Source organism: Photinus pyralis, unplaced genomic scaffold (genome assembly GCF_008802855.1).
Source record: "Photinus pyralis isolate 1611_PpyrPB1 unplaced genomic scaffold, Ppyr1.3 Ppyr1.4_LG6, whole genome shotgun sequence".
In the NCBI taxonomy this organism is placed as follows: domain Eukaryota; kingdom Metazoa; phylum Arthropoda; class Insecta; order Coleoptera; family Lampyridae; genus Photinus; species Photinus pyralis.
Genome location: NW_022170663.1, coordinates 44,024,452 through 44,044,691, shown reverse-complemented (window position 1 = coordinate 44,044,691; position 20,240 = coordinate 44,024,452). Strand labels below are relative to the sequence as shown.

General features: G+C 36.6%; 2 protein-coding genes across 2 annotated transcripts; both read left to right on the top strand.

Moving 5' to 3' along the window:
- Positions 1-5,842: 5,842 nt before the first annotated feature.
- Positions 5,843-6,805, top strand: LOC116174666 (KRAB-A domain-containing protein 2-like). The gene has a single exon (XM_031492610.1). It carries the CDS (start codon positions 5,843-5,845, stop codon positions 6,803-6,805), a length of 963 nt encoding a protein of 320 aa, XP_031348470.1.
- Positions 6,806-6,994: 189 nt separating this feature from the next.
- Positions 6,995-7,820, top strand: LOC116174665. Its single transcript, XM_031492609.1, has 3 exons — positions 6,995-7,099; positions 7,171-7,476; positions 7,540-7,820. The coding sequence occupies exons 2-3, from the start codon at positions 7,329-7,331 to the stop codon at positions 7,818-7,820; spliced, it is 429 nt and encodes a 142-aa protein (XP_031348469.1). The 5' UTR covers positions 6,995-7,099; positions 7,171-7,328.
- Positions 7,821-20,240: the final 12,420 nt, after the last annotated feature.

Below are 20,240 nucleotides of genomic sequence, written 5' to 3'. Positions count from 1 at the left end.
TCACCCTGTATATTATATTACCGATTGTACGAGCAATCCGTGGTCGAGTCAAAATTTTGCTTTTGGTTAGTTAACGTAAGTTGATTGTTATTGAGTACTAATTACAGTTTAGGATCCGATTGGTCGTGTCAGACGTTAGAATTGTTTTCGCTATATTCTGTGTGCGGCGCTATGCACTGCCCCACTTATTTGTTTGTTTGTGTTGTTATCTGTTACAGATTGGCAGAAAGCGCCCTTCTGAATTCAGACGGCCGGTACAGCCTAAAGTTCAAAGGTAAATTTTTTGACGATGATATAACGTTTGATTACATAGGGGTTTTCGATACAATCGAATTGTAATTATCTTTCTGTGGAAGCCTTGTTTGATATTAATACTTTCTCTGACTACGCGTTGATCCCCTTTTTATGGAAAATTAATTTAAATTAAAATGTTGACATTGCAGATCTACATATACAGTAGCGTGGGTACAGTTTTGTGGTACGCCTTTGACTATAATTAGTATAATACCATAAACATTTTGCCAGTTTCCTGGCGGTTTCTCTCATATGCTGGGTTACGTATATTGACATGATGCGGCTAACTTCACTATCCAGGGGAAGCATTTGTAGGCACTGGGGTTTCCAGTTTATTTCTGTTGAAATTAGTGCATTAGAAAATAAGCAAATGTTTTATCAACAATGAGATAGTGGTTCGAATCAGATCCCCTTCTAGGACCTACTGAGTTATCCATCACATAGACCTTAAGGATTACGGAGTCTTGTAGCAACGATCGAAATTGTTATTTTTTCACTAAAGGGCATTTGCTCTTAGTATTCCACTAAAGGCTACAACAGAATGCCCCACAAAATCAACCGAATGTAAAGCATGTAAACCTAATTAATTATATTCGATTGAATGTGTAGTTGAATGCAAATAATTCCATGTGAGCGTTACGCTTGGCGTTACCGATAACGTTCATTATTGATCTGCATAAAGGTTTTATTCGAATTGTTTGACAACATCAAATAGCGCAGATATGAACGTCAACTTAAACATATCCTTCAAAGTAAATAAGTTGGTAGTTATATCGTCTTGTGTTAGTATTTGCTTGGTGATAGGTACGTTCTATTGGGAAAACCAGCATATGCCGAGAATGGCAAGTCGCACCCCAGCGTAAAAAGTCGATAAAAAATATCTTTGGAACGCATCAGTCTTGGCATTGCATTTTACTTTACCAAGCGGAACGCCACTATTGTCTCTCTCGTTAACGTTCTCAAAATGAGCAGTGCCTTTTATATTAAACATTGTATACAAACAATATTACTTTGAGAAGGGAAAACCATTAGCCTCTTTGAAACGTGGAAAACAATGCAGAGAGGTACATTATTATAACGAAACTTAAAAGGGTAGCCTTTCATTTTAAATTATAAGGCTCCTTCGAGACGTACATTAGAGTGATTTTTAAAAAGACGATTGGAACTAATTTTTAAATGTAGGTCGTGTAATAAAAGTGGTAACTAGGCGAAGGGTAAGCTCGAAGTCGGCGGTCTCGGTCGCGATATCCGGAGCCCCCGCACATCCGCCAAACCAAATCCGATTGCGGCTTTAGCGGAGAGGCTATCACAATAAATCCAGGAAATGGTTCACATCTATACGACATACAATTTTGTTTGAGTATTCACGAATCCGTATCACAAACCTAATTCGCTTTGTTGTTGTTTTTTCTTCATTGTCTCTTAAATTGCCTATTCTTGCGCCAGTAACAGAAATTAACTCGAATTGTGCATTCAGACGGTGTTTTTAGCCGGAAGGGTAACAATTTGTTGTTTAGGAATACAAATGTCACCATCACCACCAAGTGGATAAGATTACAAGCAGCGAACTAATTAAAAAAGATTTGCACAAATGGACCTTAGAGGTTTAGTAATTTTAATGTCATCATGGGCTGGAATATTATGACGGTGCAAACTGAGCAAATGTCTGACCGACATAGCCGAACCGTAATAGTTATTCTGATCTAAATATTTGACCAATGTTTGTTAATAAAACTGAGGGGTTGCTTTTAGTAGACAAGCTTACGTGTGCAATAAGTAGACAATGAGCTAAGAAAGACGACGATGTACAAAGTTTCTGAGAGATCCAATCAATATCAAATTGAAACTTAAAGGGCAAATTTATAAAAGAACCGGTTCTATACTAGAACTACTTCTAGAAAATTGAAAATGGTCTACACAAATTGAAATCCTTGTTTAAAAACAACAATAGAGAGATATCGGGCAACCGGCGAGATGATTCCATCTTTGGTAGCGGTATAATCTTAGTAAGAGCGTTACGTCTCCCACAGTAAGCGTAAAATGCTACGGAATGGTTTGAGTAGTAAGCAACTCTGGCAATATTTGTTGTCTCTAACATTGTTTCCCTAGTTTCATTCATTTATTATTTAACAGTACTCTAGTAGAATTACTAAGTATTTGTAAGGTGGAAGTTTGAGCGTACTTGCACGGTGCACATTTAAAAGAAAAATGAGCCTTATGCTTGCGGAGTGTAACAGTTACGTAAAATATTACTTATGTAATAAGTTTACAAAGTTTTCAGTGTGATGTACACGTCTGTGTCTCCTTGAAGAAGTCATACTTGAACTTTATAACGTCGAAGTGCCTGTTGATAATTTAGCTTTCGGCAGTCTCTCTGAAATCGTTACCATCCTCAGATACACGATTGTATCAATAAAAAAACGAATCAGAAAAGGTGCTCTTTTAAATGAGTGCAATATAAATTGTAAAATTAAATATAAAAACTGAATAAAAGCCATTATGTCTTTGTAACCAACCATTAACGTAGTCGAGATAAAATTAATTACATTTTACACCGTTGTTTATATTTAAATGGCGAAATTGATTAAACGAACAATGCAAAAGGTAAATAAGCGTATACGTAAACGTTCGGGAGAATTGAAAATTATTTGGAAATACATAAATTAGATTTCAATCGAACTCATTTAAGCAACTTTTAGAATAAGTTATTATTCAAATATATTGAGAATCGATGCGTTTAATGTAGAGATGCAAAAGTTTGTTCTAAAATAATGAACCCATTAGTCGCTATCTGTATTCCATTACGTGAAGTCAAAAAAGGGGAAAGAGAGATTTATTTGTTCTCATTACTAGTTGTAATTACAGTTATATTGTCTTCACTTAAAGTGTTGTAATATGCAAAACCTCGTTGGCTTTGCTGTTCACTGAAATTAGTCGTTAACGGATAGGCACTTATTCATGTAAAGTGTAACTGTTAAGTTTAAGAAGGGAGGGAGTAGGCAAAATGATTTAAGACAGCCTTTATGTAAGAAGATTTAATTATGATTTAAAATATTGATGATGTTAAAATGTTCTTCTATTGACAGTTGGCTTTTTCCTTTAGAATGGTAGCAGCAATTTGGAAAATTGGATTCTGGACCGCCTTATATAATACAATCGGACATTTTGTCTCACCTGGTAAACTGACTGCTCGTTGAAAGTGAATTTTGAAAGATGGTTGACAAATTTGAACAAGGAACAAACTGTGCTTCAGGTTTCTCGCAATTTACTAGTTAAAATTGAGTTTATTCTTTGGAATAATTTACCAATGTTCCGCAGATCTAATAACAGCCCGTATACACAAGAGAGATGCACAGTTTTTTATGACAAAGTTGTTTCTTAATCGTATATCCGTTCTAAATATATTCGCAATGAACGTTTTGTACCCTAGACCACAACATTTTCGTAGTAACCATTTATTAATTAAATACGATCATGCATTGACCCGCACCATATTCGCACTGTCCTAGTTTTGACTACACGACGAAGTTCCCTTGTTGCATAAGAAACGCCTTTTAATATTGTTTTTTTTTCGAAAGGTCGGCTTACACTGAATTAATAAAGTACCCACGTTGATAAATTCGTCGAAAATTGTGGCATAATTTTGTAGTTGTGCAGATAACGATTCTTTTATATACAACAGTTATACGGCTTTTGGTTTGAACTTTTAATTTCAAAATGAAAAGCTCACATGATTCGCCTTGAAAGCTTGGCGAAAAATGTTGTGATACGTTATCTATATATATACCGGCTTTATGGTTCAGTGGTAGAGCGTTGGGTTATAAATCCGGAGGTCGGGTGTTCGAACCTGGGTTGAGGTGAATTTTTCATCTGTGGTGAAGATGGGAATTACCTGAGACCAGTTCCGAGCATTCTACTGGCTACTCCGAATTAGGTTTTCCTGCAGTTTTCCTAATTAGTAAGGTAAATAGCGGAGTAGTATAGACCAACTTAAGACCTTCTGCAGAGGCACCTCTAAATAGCATTATGCGGGGGTCACTCTGTAATTGGGCACATGCCTGTTGAGGGCCCAGAACAAGAGAGGGATAATAAATAAATAAATCTATAAATTTCTGCGCTTACGTTACGTAGGTTTGCCTACAAAATTTGGCTAAGAATGCCGATTTTTGTACTCGCCGAGCTCTAATGATAAAACGACGCCAACGAAACCCAAGAGTTCACTCTCTTTTTTATACATGTGAAGGTATAGCAAAAACACTGTCTCTTATGACGGTTTTTAGAACATTCGTTTCTTATTTTAACCCGCTTTACTTTTCGCATATTAGTTTTCGTTTTCTTTCCGGTACACGCCTTTCCTATACCGGCAATTTTGTAAATCTAAAACAAACTCTCTAAAGCCTACGGCGACCACCCCGTTACGTCTTCCACAAAAATTATAGATGTGTGGACAAACTGTGTGGCGAGGTACTAGGGGCGGGAAAAAACGTAGACAGGTCTTGGAGAAGTATAGTGAAATAAAACGTTTCACCTCATCTGCACAGACCTAGAAAAGGCGTATGATACTGTACCGGCCTCGGTACCGGCCGTGGAAGTGGATCTGGAGGTTTATGAACACGCGGGGAATATAAGAGAAGTACGCGCGTCTCGTGACAGATAATATTTAGGATGCGCAATACCTACATTTTTATATTTTATACGAGGTATGAACTAGGAAAGACCAACACACTGTGGCAAGACCTTGTATAATCGGCTTGTGACTGCGTAAGAGTAATAAAATAAACGACAGTTTTCAGTATAAACTAATTAATATAGACAACTGCGGTATTAAAAGCTTGACTATAACCGTGTAAATAGAATAACCGTACGCTTTCCGAAACACCACGTACATGTATCAATTTTAATCGACATTGCAAGTACGAACACGTTTACCGAGATCTTTGACTTAGTGGAATGCTGCGATTGCTGAATGAGTGAGTTAAGGTCGACTTAATGTGAGACCAGCTGCATTTTTTAATTATCAACATACGTTGGGGTTTTTCCATTTGCCGCAAAGAAACTACAACTACCAAAGGACGATGACCTTGCCCTAGGGTAATTTTGTACTACGCAGCAATTTCCGCCATTTTCAAACGAACTAACGTGTTTATTTGCATTTTGTTATCATTTAAAAAAGTCACACATTGTTGTGATGCGTAAAGAATTTCACGTATAAAATTAAGTTTCCTAATTTTTTATGTATATGTTACGGGCAAAGACGATAATCCGGCCAATGACGATATTGGCCGGTCAATGACGATAAGGACCAGCCAAGTTGGACATTCTCCATAATTACCGGGCGATAACGTTAATGACCATTAGATTCGGCCAATGTTGTTAATTCATTACACAAGCGCGCTATTAACATCATTGCCCGGGCAATGTCGTCATTTCCCGTTGGTTAACGGCCAGTGATGATAAATCAAAAAGTTAGGTTATATGTTTCTGTTGTGTTTATTGTGGGGTTACTCTATCAGTGTAGTTTAGTTTAATTTTTTAAATCGAATTCGTCATGGATCACAATGAAATGCGCCGCAGGTTTACTAAAAATATAAACGCTATCATAGAAATCAAACGCGATGACAATAAATCTTTTTTAAGCGTTGACGAATATAACAAACGTATTGATGAAGTTAAAGAGGCAAAAGCTTTACTGTCAACACCCGGCTCAGAAAAAGGCATGAAGCACTATAGGCGGGTGCGTAAATATGACGTCATTACAATAGGTGGAAAAGACCGTCTAATTAAACCTGTTGCTCAAACAGCTGAATCGAAGGTCCTGTACTACGTCACTAATGGAGAATTGTTTGATATTATTCATAATGCTCACTTAGCTATAGGACATGGTGGAAGAAATCGAATGATTGCTGAGATAAACAAACTCTACTGCAACATTACCAAAAAAACGATAATGGTATACCTACGACTCTGTACTCAGTGTCAGAAAAAAAGTAGTACTCCAAAGAAAGGGTTAGTTCCTCGACCTATCCCGCATTCCAATTTAAATTCACGTGCTCAGGTTGATTTGATTGACATGCAATCGCAAAGTTACAACGATTACCGTTTTATTATGGTCTATCAAGACCATCTTACAAAGTTTGTTTTGCTGAAACCGTTAAGAACCAAAAGGGCAGAAGAAGTCGCGTTTAATTTATTAGAAATATACACTACCTTTGGAGCACCTTTAATTCTTCATTCAGACAATGGTCGAGAGTTTGTCAATTCAGTTCTGGTAGATTTACATGCGATGTGGCCAGAGGTAAAAATTGTTCATGGCAAACCTAGACACAGCCAGAGTCAAGGATCGGTTGAGCGTGCCAATAGGGATATTGAGGAAATGTTAGGCGCGTGGATGGATGAAAATCAAACAACAGACTGGCCTTCAGGAATGAAATTTATCCAGTTCAAGAAAAACCGTGCACTTCATTCTGGTAAATGGGTTTTATGCAACACAACAAAGTTCAGAAAAATTTAATCACCCATTATAATACATTTTCTTCAGGTATTGGGAGATCTCCGTACGAGGCCATGTTCGGATGTCCGGCTAGAGTAGGATTAGCCTCAGCTGGCATTCTCCATGATGAAATTAATCATTTGTCCACTGAAGAAGATGTTGAAACTTTGATAGAAGAAATGGGACGAGAGTCTAATGACCTCGAGGATCCTAATCCGCAAAGGGAAAGAGGAGATGAAGAAGGGATAGTTCCACAAATCATCCAATTCGAATATGAAAATGGAACTAATGATACTGGAAGCGCGACTGAAAGCAGTAAGTTAATTCATTCAATACAGTTTCAACTTATTGTAAATATCTAGCTATACCCCCCACCGACATTGTAGCGTACGAGGATAGAATAGTTTGCAACCAGTGCTCTACAGTCTTACCACTTGGCGAAGAAGCTAGTAATGATGGGAAGTGCATTCATTGCGAACGCCAAGAGAACATTGTTAATGAGCGTAAAAGATCCAGGGAATGTTTAGAAAAACAAGCCACCAAAATGCTGAAACTGTCTAATCGAAAATTCTCCGACGTTCAAGCTGGAACTACCGTTCGTGTACCCATACCAGACGTAGATAGAGCTCGTGGTTCTCCCCGTAATGTACTGGCTGTTGTTAATAGTGTAGAAGACGGTTTATATAAACTTGGTGAGTTTTACCATGTTTTACTCAGTTGGCAATGTCAATTACGCAATAATTCCGACATTTTAGGTACACCCCATGGCGCGTTGAAGCATAAATTTACCAGGTCAGAGTTTAATCCTTGCATTGAAAAGTTTATTCTATTAGAGAACCTTAGCGATTCCGCAAAAAATAAAGAAATTTCCCTGAGAGAAGTGGCCGCTGAAAATAGTGTTTTAGGGGGACAGGGTTACAAACGTTGTCACTGCAAGGGCGGATGTAAAAACAATAAGTGTGCTTGTCGCGCTAACAAGAAAATTTGCAATTCGAAGTGCCATGGATCTCTCTCATGCCACAATAAAAATGATTAATTATCCTTCTTATATTATTTTGTACAAACTATTATTATATAAACTTTTTAATACAGTTCAGAATAAAAATAAAAAATTGTAGTGATAAGTACCTACATTATATCTTACCTGATGTTACCATCAACCATGATTAATAATTATTTAAAAAAAAAGATAATCATACCTAACAACATTCTCCAGAAAATCTTGGGCATTATCGTTAATGACCGGGCACAGACGTTAATATGAAAATAAGATTGGAATAGTAACAACATTACCCTTGCGCAAAGGTCCATAACGTTAATTCCCGGTCATTAATGATAAGGACCAGGAAAAATGGGCATTCACATCATTGTCCGGGCATTATCGTTAATGTCCAATTATCGTCTTTGCCCGTAACATATATACACCATGTACATAAAGTCCGAGAACACTTTAACATATTTATTGTATAAGAACAGACAAATGTACAGGATCATTTATGCACTGTGTTTAAGATAAGGATGTCTATGATGGGGATCTCCGAAAAAATAGAAGATACGACGATGGTCAAATTAGGGGAAAGTTGCGCAATTATCATGCTTTAAAGAAAATCAGAACATTTTGATTTTTCCGCAGATATTGTAACAGTATTTCTGTACAGGTTATTTAAGGTTTTATTTTTACGTAATTAAAGTGACCCCCAAGTACGAATGATGTGACTGAATGGGAATGCATTTAAAGGAGAATTGTTTATTTCAAGTTATTGTAGCCGAGTGTGCATTTCAAATATAGCCGCTATGACGCAGAAAGGGAATTAAACATAAGTAATAATCGCGACGTAAATAGAATTGCGTTCACCGTATGTAAATATGTAAATTAGGGTAAAAAACTGTATAGAAATAACAAGTATTAACGCTAAGGTCAAAGTCCGAGTCATTGTAAATAATTAATTGAGAGCTAGTAGAACCACTTAAGTCCGTCTGTTGCCAAAGTGTCAAAAGCTTAAGTCACGGGCGTTCAAGTTATTTATACATGTGAGAGTTTGCGCGATAAAGCGAATTGAGGCCAGCGGATACAAACTGCGAAAGTATAAACACGGGGATTTCAAGCACCAAAGAGGAGTTGCCCGTCGCCTTTTTACGGAGCAACATCTATGTCAGTCGCGCCCGCAAAGTTATAAGCGCGGAGTTTAATAATAGAGCGTTAAGGCGAGTATTCCTTCGCGCTTGTTCCGTCTGCGGTCCGTGCGTAGTCCAGCTGGAGAGTACCAAACGAAGACCAAGATAAACCAGCCTGCCTGTGATTGGTCCAACTAAAAAGCGAATAGCAGCCTGCAGTGGGCGGTCCGAATTCATTCGACTTCCACATCGATTGTGAAACAAAGTTATCCTCCAAGTCCTGGTGCACTTATGAACTAGAGGTATTTATAAACAATATTGCGTTGTAGTTATTTTGCGTTGTTATTAGCCTCGTGGTAGACTTATTATTGCGTTGTCGTTTATTTATTATTACAAGATTATTATATTGTAAAGGCGATTTAATTACCTACTAGTGTTGCGTTCAGATCAGTGCTTATTAGCACTGTTTGTGTTCATTTTAACGACTCGAACTTGAAAGCGTTATTACACGCATTTACAGCAGTTTTGTTTTGACTTTCGATTAAATTGGATGATCATTTATGAAATCCGAATTAAGTTTCTTTCTGTACTCAGCGGTTTTGGAGTAAATACTCCAATGATTTTAATTCACGTAGTAAATACAGATTTTCCTTTGTATACAGTGACTTTTTGTGTATGAATGAGTTAACCCTACTTTTACAGGAAAGTACCGCCTCGTCCCCATTTCTCTTAATATGTGTTATTTACAGTTAAAAGGCGATTTCTAAGAGAAAAAGAACTCGACAGGTTTTAATAAAGATTATTGATTTCTATTCATTTATCCTTTCCCCTCTCCTTGAGGCCAGAAGAATTATCGACTGAAGCTAGCCGGTGCCCAACAACCCTTAGTTTAGATAAGAAGAACCACCCCCAAATACAATATATGGCGAGAAGAAACGGTAAAGAGAGTTGAAAAGTAGCCAGCCGGTTACAATATGGCGGATACACCTCGTGTTCCCTTTTATCGGACAAAAGAACCGCGCTAAAAAAATTCCGGATCAGAGGTTAAATGTACATGACATCTAAAATATACAAAGATTAACAATCCGAGGAAGAACCCTTAAATTTGAACAATTTAAATCTGACGTTAATTTAATACAAAATTTGATAGGCTAAAGAAAGGGCTGTGCATGTAGATTGAAAAGCACCTTCAATCCTTTCCCATTTGTGAAGGGTAACATTTAGGAGTCTCTTACAAGGAGTATATGACATGAATTGTTAATTAGTCGAATCTCCTCCAATCCAGAAGGTATCTGAAGGTCTTGGGTATGGTAACCTTATGCTAAAGTTGTATTTCGAGATTAATGCCGTTAAGTATCTTGATCACTTCGGCATTTAATCAAATAACTAATCTCAAATAGTAATTAAATTGTTTCAACAAACTAGGATTGGTTATATGACTCGAAACATGGGATGCCATTATACGGATAAGACCATAACAGAGTTCTCCTACAAAGAAGAAACTTAATGACGAGGTAAATCAAGTATAACTGCAAAAAAACCAAACCTCTTTCGTAACGAGTAGGTAGGTGTTTATACAAAAATCCCCCAACTAAAAACACGTGACGTTTGAAACGCCATCGCACTCGGAAAAACTTTATTAAACGTGCTTTATGAGATTCTTGTCAAATTAATTGTATAAAAAGTGATTATATAAGGAATTAAGCATCAGCTGTTGCGTTCGTTCAAGAACCGATTTCGTGTCAAGATAAGCACGAACGAGCGCTTGCTTGGTTTCGCCTACGTAAAAGTAAGAAATAAAATTAAATGGTTAAAAGTGCATTTTTAGCTGCACTATCGATGGTAATTTCCTTTTCCAACCTTACATTTACATCCGCCCATTAGCTGAGAGTGCATTTTTCTACTTCGCTTACTTATACCTACACCCCCTTTGGAATCGGAAGGAAAATTACTTTATATTATTACAATATCATTATTCTCAATATTCCACCCGAACCACTGCATACCAACCATTTTTAGTGGAATAATAAAACTAAAATAGCTGCGTGACAAAATCTTATTTCTGTTTTACATAGTTTAACAAACTTTTATCATGGCAAATCGGAATTTCAACTTCCGGCTTATACTTTTTCAGTAAGCAACTACGGCCAGGTTGCAATCTTGCTAAATAACAACAAACTCGAAAATGTTTTGCTCCGTTCGCTCGGCGAGGGTATAAAAATGCTAAGCCTCCATATCCAAGCGGGATTAAAACTAAAGCTTATGTTATTACGTGATTTAAAAGTTTTTGTTAGATCTGGTAGTTAAAATCTTGACTGAAAAAGGCAAAAGGTACACGCGTGTGTCGCATAAAATACAGTAACCGTAAAGTAAACCTCAACAGGATTATACGAGGGTATTTATTTTTTCTATGAATATAAAATTCGAATCACGCTAAAGCTATTTTACTGGTTGCTGCTTTTTACTTTAAAATTTAAACGATTTCAAACTATATGCATCGAACATCAACGAGAATACGTTTATCACTAACTTTAATTTGAAAACTTTCTGCGTTTTAAGCAGGAACTGCTTTTTCGCGAAAACTACTTTCAGAATGTTATGTGTTTACATAATGCTACAACGTAATTAGCTTTAGTTTTTGTGGGAGTAGTCACTTTGAGTGATGCATTGCTCTTGTTGCTCTTGAATGCAGCGCTTTTTCACATTCGTGCAACTACCATAATGGCATAATTGTTTGAAACGAAGTAGACTTATGTACAGTTTTGGTGGTCTGTTTGAAGTTCAGACAAAACCATTCGACGTTATGTCACACTGTAATATCATATAATAATAGGAAAATAAAAAGGCACTATACTCTTGATGTAGAGGTTTAAAAAAGTAAAGCTTTCAAAACTATCATAACTACTTTAGCTCGTAGTCATGTTTTTCTATTTTTCGAAAGCAAAAAATACTTACTGGTTTTATTGGCCCATTCGCCTGCGCTAGTGTTAAAAATTACGATCTTAATCCTTTCCCTTCTAAATAGTCCTAAAAATGCGATTTTCCATTTTTCTTGGCTTTCCCACAATGGAATTCCAAGGCAGATGATGGAGATTTAAACTCGAGTTTAAACTCTTCAAATATTCTTTCGAGCAACAGCGATTTTTTCTACGAGCATATTCCTGAAGGAGTAGACGAAAAGCCTGTTCCTTATGTTGTTGTCGTAATATAAATAATAATACTTTTGTAATTAGTAATTGTTTAAGGATCTTCTTAAAGCTGCTTACATTCTACATTGTACATCTACTTCTATATCTTATCACGACTGCCAACTAAACTTTCTTGATCATTTCCAACATATACAAGGTACTCCAACAAACCCCATTTCTGCCAGCAAGCAAGTTCGCTATTTTTTTGACAATAAGAATAAGTATTCGAAGGAGACTATAATGTTCTAACCACGTTCTAAGCAAAACTGTCAAACCAACAGAGTTGCCAAATAAATCATGCAGTCTTGGAAAGTAATCTTGTCGCAGCAAATACGTGCCCAAATCGAATGCAATATTTGTGTGCCAATTTAATTTTAAGATGTACAAACGCAGTTTACAGAAACTGTACAAAAAAGAAGTTACTTTCCAAATCCAAAACGATATTATGCAAAATAGTCCCTACTGATTAGATTATAAACTATCGTGTAGAATCAGAATTTACCCACATTTGAAGGTATCTATTAATTATTACATTGTGATTGACGTTCCTTCGTTTAGTGTCACTTTTCGTCCCTTATACCATTCGGAAAAAAGGTAGCACGTACTCTGTCAAAGAAATGATAGAACACGTTATTTAGCCCACGAAGTACAAAAATACTATTTCTCTATTACCCCGATTAATTAAAAAACTAGCGCAGGCGTTTTTGTCATTATTTCAAGCAAATTCCACTAACGATAATATTATGTTACACTTCAACTTTCTAAGAAAACCCTGAAACGTAGATTTTTTATTTGTAAACCCCTGTAATAAGTGTTGTAAAATTCCCACGTTAGATGTCGCCTGCTGTCATCCTCATCCTTTGAAATGAAATTCCAGCTGAAATCCCCTTTGAGTTCCTCACTTGTTCCTTGCTCCTTCTTGTCCATAATAGCATAATATTGTAATTCACCAGACACAACTTCTTTCTAGATCACTTACCTACCAGAACTCGTAACCTGATATTAATCCAGAACCGTATTCCGTATATTCCAGATCAGAAACCACAGACACTTTTCCATTTGTTAAATAAGGGGTTGCTTGAATCGTTCGGAAGATTCCGACGTAGGTAAATCCTATCCGACCTTATTGGGAAACCAGCACGTGCAATAATCCTAGGGGTCTCCCAAGCCGATACTGAAAATGTTGACTTACCCTGTACTTACCGTCGGCAACTCTGGGGAAAACTATGAGCGGAGCCACCTATCTTTCAAATTGAAACGACGGACGTTTCCCGGTACTTTTGAAACTTGATAGCGGGCGGCCCGATATGGATGGCGCGACTGAATTTCTACGTTGTGTAATCGGTTCTTGTACGCGTTGGGACGTGAAACATAATCGGGAAGGTAATTAAATAAAAGACAGAAATTTTGTGTGTAAGAAATGACAAGAACAAATAAATATCTTACGCACACAACAAGACCATGCCAGAGAAACCTACAGGACATAACCCGGCATAGCCCACACAAGTACATGAAGTCAAACATCTCAAATTGTACGATAAAAATGAGGTATCGAATCAAATGCAGTTAAACAAATTCATAAAAGCAAAACATACGACACATCATAAATGGAAGTGGAAAGCATGATAAATCAATGTAGTACAAAAACCCATTAACTGAAATTAAACAACTCGTAAAATGATAAATTGCATGTACATAGAAAAACATCAAAATGGCGTGGCTCTACCCCAGCCTCAATTCAGTTAACATTATCACAAAAAGTACAAACATGAGAATGCCAGGAACAAGTATTTATGGGGAAGTCGATTATCACTCAAGTAAAACATATTCTAAATAAAGGAAATTTTAATTAGTAGACCAACTAAACAATATAAAGGCATAATCATCTGTACAGTGTAGCAAACAAACATGATTCATATAACGGTATTCAAAACATGGAATATGCCATGTGCAATAGCAAATATACTGTGATTACTGTGAAGTATAAATAATAACAAATTGAGACATGAAAGTCACCGATTAATAGTTAGTACAAGAAAGAATAAAATGGTTACTACCTGTAATTCCACCTTCAAAACACCCGGGAACGCGTGATGCCCTCCATTGACGCCATATCTTCTTCTTCCTTAACCCGACGCTAACCTTTTCCCCTAGTCTTCTGCATCTGCGCAAAACGGTCGAAATCGACAACGTAGCACGATTGGTTGTATATAGAGCAGGTCGTATGTTTGTTTCAGATATAAAAGTGTGTTGCCTAACCAGAATATACACCGCTGTCACCCTACCTTAAATTCCTTTCGATGTCGCCTATACATCTAGATGTTCAGCAGCGCACTCCTGTCACTAGCTCAGTGGGGACAGGATGGATTCCACGTTGGCCGGAACCTATTACAACCTTCAAGTTTCCTCTCACACCAACAAGTACCAACAATTAAACGTGACAGCCGTTCTTTAACCGTAAAGATCGATCAAGTGATCACTTTAATCGTAAGGGTAGATAAAGTGAAACAGATGACTGTGTATTTTAATGACATCTGTCACTCTTATTTAAAATGCACGATATAAAATGACGTCCAGAACATAACACAATTCTGTTTCTATGGAAACGATCGCGACGGAAGAACCTAACCTTGCTATTTTTGACGTCTCTACATTAAATTCAGAATTGTCAGACAATGATTTATAGGGATTCTGCTATAAAATAAAGTTTTGTATTATACACGACGATAAGGGGAAACTAACCATCTCGTAAAAGTTAACATCTCTCGCTCAATGGTTAAAATATCCCTTTATCGTCTTGTTTAATAAATAACTATATCAAACTTCTAGTAATCACTGGCACTCGCCCCACAAAGCAATTAGAATTTCCAACTTCACGCTGGAGTGTCAACATTGATATATTCAACATTTTTTTTACTATAATGTGCTAATTTTTTGCTAATTTGTGCTGCTAATTTAAATTTTTTTGTGCTCATCAGGTTAGTGAGTAATTGAACTTTTTCTGATGACATTCCAACTTCACGCTGTAGTATTCTGGAAGTTGTTTTACATGACAATATTTCTTAGAGGAATTTTTTGAATGAAACAAATCCCCTAATGAGATGGTTCTGTCCGTCCGTTTGTTCGTCTGACTCGAGAACCAAAAGGGACAGCGATGTCAAACCTTTCCTTTGCATAGATCTCCAACAACAGCTGGGATGTGCGTTAGGTATTTCTCAATTTCCATTTAGGAAAAAAAGGGACGCAGAACATTGAGAGCAGACCAGTAGACCGGACCGTTTTTCAAAGATTCATCAAAGATTTGTAAAGGGCGCGGTGCTTGGAATTTTTATATAGTTCTGTAGGGAAATATTTGAAAATAAATTAGGTTAAGAACTGATAAGTGCTATGAATCAAGCTTTTGATTTAAAAAATGTGAAATTTGTAGAATTTTAACACTGCTTAGATACTTGTAAAGGTTTCACATGGCTTTTCCTTATACCTCGCTTATTAAATCTAGAATACAAGGACTCGACTACCTGTATTGCTCTTTCTTGTTGTATTTTTCCTGTTAATTTGAAAATTTTAAAAAATTTGGACATTTTAACGCAAAACCTCGAACATTTGAAGTATACCTTCTGCACGCTTTTGAATGGTAAAACATGCGAGGAATAACTGTCAGGTGTTGGAAAGGTTAGTTTTAACCCGGTAGGCTTGCTTTTCTGCCTTTTGTGCCGATATATGGTATACGTAAAAGTTAAAACATCGCATTAGGATTTATTGCCAGGAAGTAGCATGTATTTACATCAAAGAATTGTATCTAGGTAACATTCTTGTATTGTACGCAAATTTAAAGTGCATTATGTTGGATGGATGGGGTTGCGTTGAGGGTTGCGTCATTCGCTCCTGGTTTCATGGTGTTTCAAAGTTTTGTAGTGCCGACAATCTTACCTTTACATGTAAATCGTTAATTACAATTTACTTGTCCAGTTTAAACAAGATTTGAAAATACATGTGATAATGATAAAACAAGTTGTAAATCAGCATATACATGACGAAAGCGCATTTTAGTAAAGCAGATCAGTATTTCATTAGCATAGTTTAGAATTATTATATAATAGCGTATTTTTTTTCAAAAATGCGGTAATAATTAAGTTGTTATATAGGTAGCGCTATCTAACGGTAAAATTATAGCACCTCCGAAAACCATATCGAAATTATTTTCTTAGATTATCGATCTCACAAGCAATCTAACTCAAAATAGACTAGAGCCTGCACATCTACACTACATCAGAAAGCTTTTAGTGAAAATGTGAAAAGTCTGTAGCTATTGTAATTGCTGATATCTCAGCCGAACAGCCAGCCAGCCAGCCATATAATATAGCGCATTTTTGGAAAAAAGAAAAATAGAACTAATAGGTACGTACCATACCTTTCAATCGATGATCTAGAGATGTCAATCGTCTCCGAAAAAAGAAAGTAACATTCAGATTAAAAATATCTTTATTGCTTTCTTGAGATAAACTGAATAGGATATAACTATTTACTTATAGATCTAATTAATACATGCATACGCTATCGCTACTTTTTACGTTCCTATGTGAATGCAAATACAATTTTTTTCATTTAAATATATTACGTTTAAATTTTTCTGGTGAAGTTGGATAAAATTTTATTGCTTTCTGTACCAATTTATGTCTTCTACAACACGGCGTAAAAGGTTAAAAGCCCTCCTATTCGGAATGTAATCTTAAATTTCAGTCAAGCTTTTTTCCTAACTCCATTCTTTCCAAACTATTCGATAAACGCAAATACGTTCTGAATTTTTGATTGACATATTACGGCCCAAACGATTACTATCGACATTCTCTCGCGCCATTCATTGCATATTTGCGTGTCCCGAATAGGTTTGGATGAATGAGATATAGCAACTTTTCAAGCTGTGAAGTGACCTATTCTAGGTTTACGTGAATAATTTACCAATCTGATAAAAGTTAATGTATATAATATAAATATTTGGTGTATTTCTTAAGGCCGCGACTATTCCTTAGCTTTTACAGCCATTTCACTAGAGGGTCGCGCCGTCTAAATCACAAATATTACCATTACTTGATTCTAGTAAAATATGCTGCTCCTGTTTGTTAACTACCATAATGGAAATCGTATATCGTTTTCCATTTTCCGCATATTAAAACTAATAATTGATCTGATTTTGAACTCCCGTTCCTCTAATGCATGCCGGTTACCGTGTCGTTTATGATGTTTGCGACTGAATATCAAACGTTTGACTGTGACTTGTTGATGCCAGAACTTGTAAACAGAATCATTTAAAGGGGTCTCCATTTAGATGACTCGCTCATAAATAAACTAAAGGTTTCACACAAATAAATGAAAAGACGGAGTAGTTGGTTCAAACATTAATCAGTTCTAAGAGCTTCACATTAACACTTTTGTTTCAGAAGTTTTACCGTTCCCAAAAAGAGACATTCTCGCTACACCCGCGCGTACTTTTTCTCAACTTCCAGTTTGGATGTGGAAAAAGTTTAACTTGTAATAAAAAGTTTGAATGCGACATATTATCAAGTTACTTGGCGCCTCCTGCTTAATTTATAGAATAAAGGATTTTGAAACTTTTATCAATATGGAGAACGATTTTCATTAAAAAGTGCAAGTTGTTGCTTGAAACCGTATCAAAAATTTACGTTACATTCAAGCTAAAATTCGTACCGTACGTTTCGTTGTTTGTTTTATTTACAATTTGGTCCCTAATGTGGTCATAAAATGTGCCATTCAATGACGCTGATGCTCGTGCCTATTTAACATAACGTTTGTGAAGATGGCCGACGGCGTTGATATTCAGAAGCAACAATAGAAAAATGCGTAAAAGCTAAGCGGTTATTATTTGATTACATTATTCAAGAACGGCGTCGTTTCAATATTTTAATTAAATTAATCATTTGATCTACGAATTTTGAACAGAATTCGCCCTGCCATATAAATTCGAACGTGTCTCGCAAAAAAAACTTTTATAGCTTGGCAATCAGTAGCAAATATTCTGACAGTCCGATCGTATTTCTGCTGGTTTTTCAATTTCATTCAAATATGAAACTGTCAGAATGATTGGGTGACCGTCGTTTCGCAAACTTTATTAAAAAGTCTCGTCTCTCAGTCTCTCACCGATACTTGAAATTTAAATATAGAGTATGCATGTTGTTTCTTTACGTATCTTTTTGTTTTGTACAGAAAACAAATCGAAAAACTTTCCTAATTATACAATATAAGAATACTTGTACAGATTTATAAAAAACATTGCACAAAAAAATACTTATATGGGTACAAATAACACAGATATTTTGACTAGATTAGATGTTTATTGCCATCGATCTTTAAATATCCCCCTTTTGTTAATGTTTACGTATCAGACTAGTCTTCTCACACAGGTACCTAAGAGTGTTTGCACCGCAAACGACCAATTGCAGAAGCTGCTTTCGTACAGAAAACTTTTTTGGTGATAGACGTCTCTTATCTATTTTACTTTACCTTTTTGAACAGAAAGTGGTCATTGTTAAACAAAGACGTAGACAGGGCGATTTATGTACATACATTGTGTTTCCCTATGTCTACTTTCAAAAGACAAAATCCTTCTGCTAGGCGCCTAATTTTATGCAACAATAACTTCTTAAAATAAAGATTATTATATGGTTTAAAAAGCTATTTTGGATGCCTAAAATTAGGCGCCCTTCAGAAGAGATTCTGCATACGGAAAAATAATATAGGTACATAAATCCCCGTGTCTACTTCTTAATAAATAGCACTGTATAATAATAATAAACTAGCAATTCCATGTAAGGTAAGTGGAACAAACAATTCTTAGTTACGATTTGACACAAAACTGATGCTGCCATTATCACAAATAAAAATTGTTACTTTAGTAACGGGAGCCTCAAAAAACCGAAACTATAGAGTGACGAGCGCTTCAAAAAATGGGAGCACTAAAGTGATTTTAAACTTGGAAGACCCTGCCGAATCCCACACTCGCTAATCTTGATTTTACGTGCTCATTCTCAAAAGTCAGTTAGTCAAGCTGTTAGATATACTCGTACATAGAGTGTTGCTTCCATGGTTTTCTAGATGGATAGTTTCCAATGTGCACAGCAGAAATCGCAGTAAGGGTAGGAAGCCGCTGAAAGTAAGATAACGACTAATCCATAGCTCGGTACTGCTCGCGAGCGTTCTGCTCGAAAAAGGGCTCCAGCTCGAGCGTTTAAAGTGCTCGGCGCTCGAGCGGTTTTTCCGCTAATGAGCGGTTTTTTTCCGCTCGCAAGCTTTTTTTCAGTCGCGAGCTCTTCTTCCGTTCGCGAGTGCTTTTTCCGCTCTCGAGCGGCTTTTTCCGCTCCTGAGTTTTTTTGTCCGTGAGCGCTTTTAACCGCCCTCAAGTGCTGAAGGATTAAGCGCTGCTCGCGAACGTTTTTCCCCTCCCGAGCGCCTTTTCCGCTCTTGAGGTTTTTTTCGCTTACGAGCACTTTTTCCGAGCGCTCGCGATAAACCGCTCGAGTACTTTTAGGAGTGTTCGGAACTCGCAAGCGGTTTCGATTTGCAAAACCACTCGATGCCCGCGAGAGAAAAAATTATAGCGCTCGTCGCTAGTCGTTCGGGCGGTTTTTAGAACGATCGACCCAGCTCTGGACTAATCCCAACAGTCGAGATAAGTGGCCTGGTTTTGGTGACCGGAGGTCACTCCAACAAAAATGAATGTTAGTATACACAGTGTCCAAGATAATGGTGCCTATCTTGGGGATCTCCGAAACCATAGAATAGACGGTACGACGACGATCAAAGTTGTGCAATTATTAAAGAGTTATCCTCCATTTTTTATTACGAAATACATGTCTTTATTATTTAGGTCAGAAAAAAGGCTTGTTATTACATTTTTAACATTTTGGTGTAGTATGCGTTGACAAAATGTCAAAATAATTAAACAAATATACACATTAAAAAATTAAAGAAATTAATAAACTAATTAATTACCTAAAATCATTAAAAGACTCCCCAAAGACAAATTACATTCTAACAATCGAATCTTTCCAGCTGGTCCTCTGTTTCAAAATGTCGGTAAACAAAATTTTTGCAATAACCCCAAAGAAAAAAGGCGAGAGGGGCCGAAAATTGTGGAA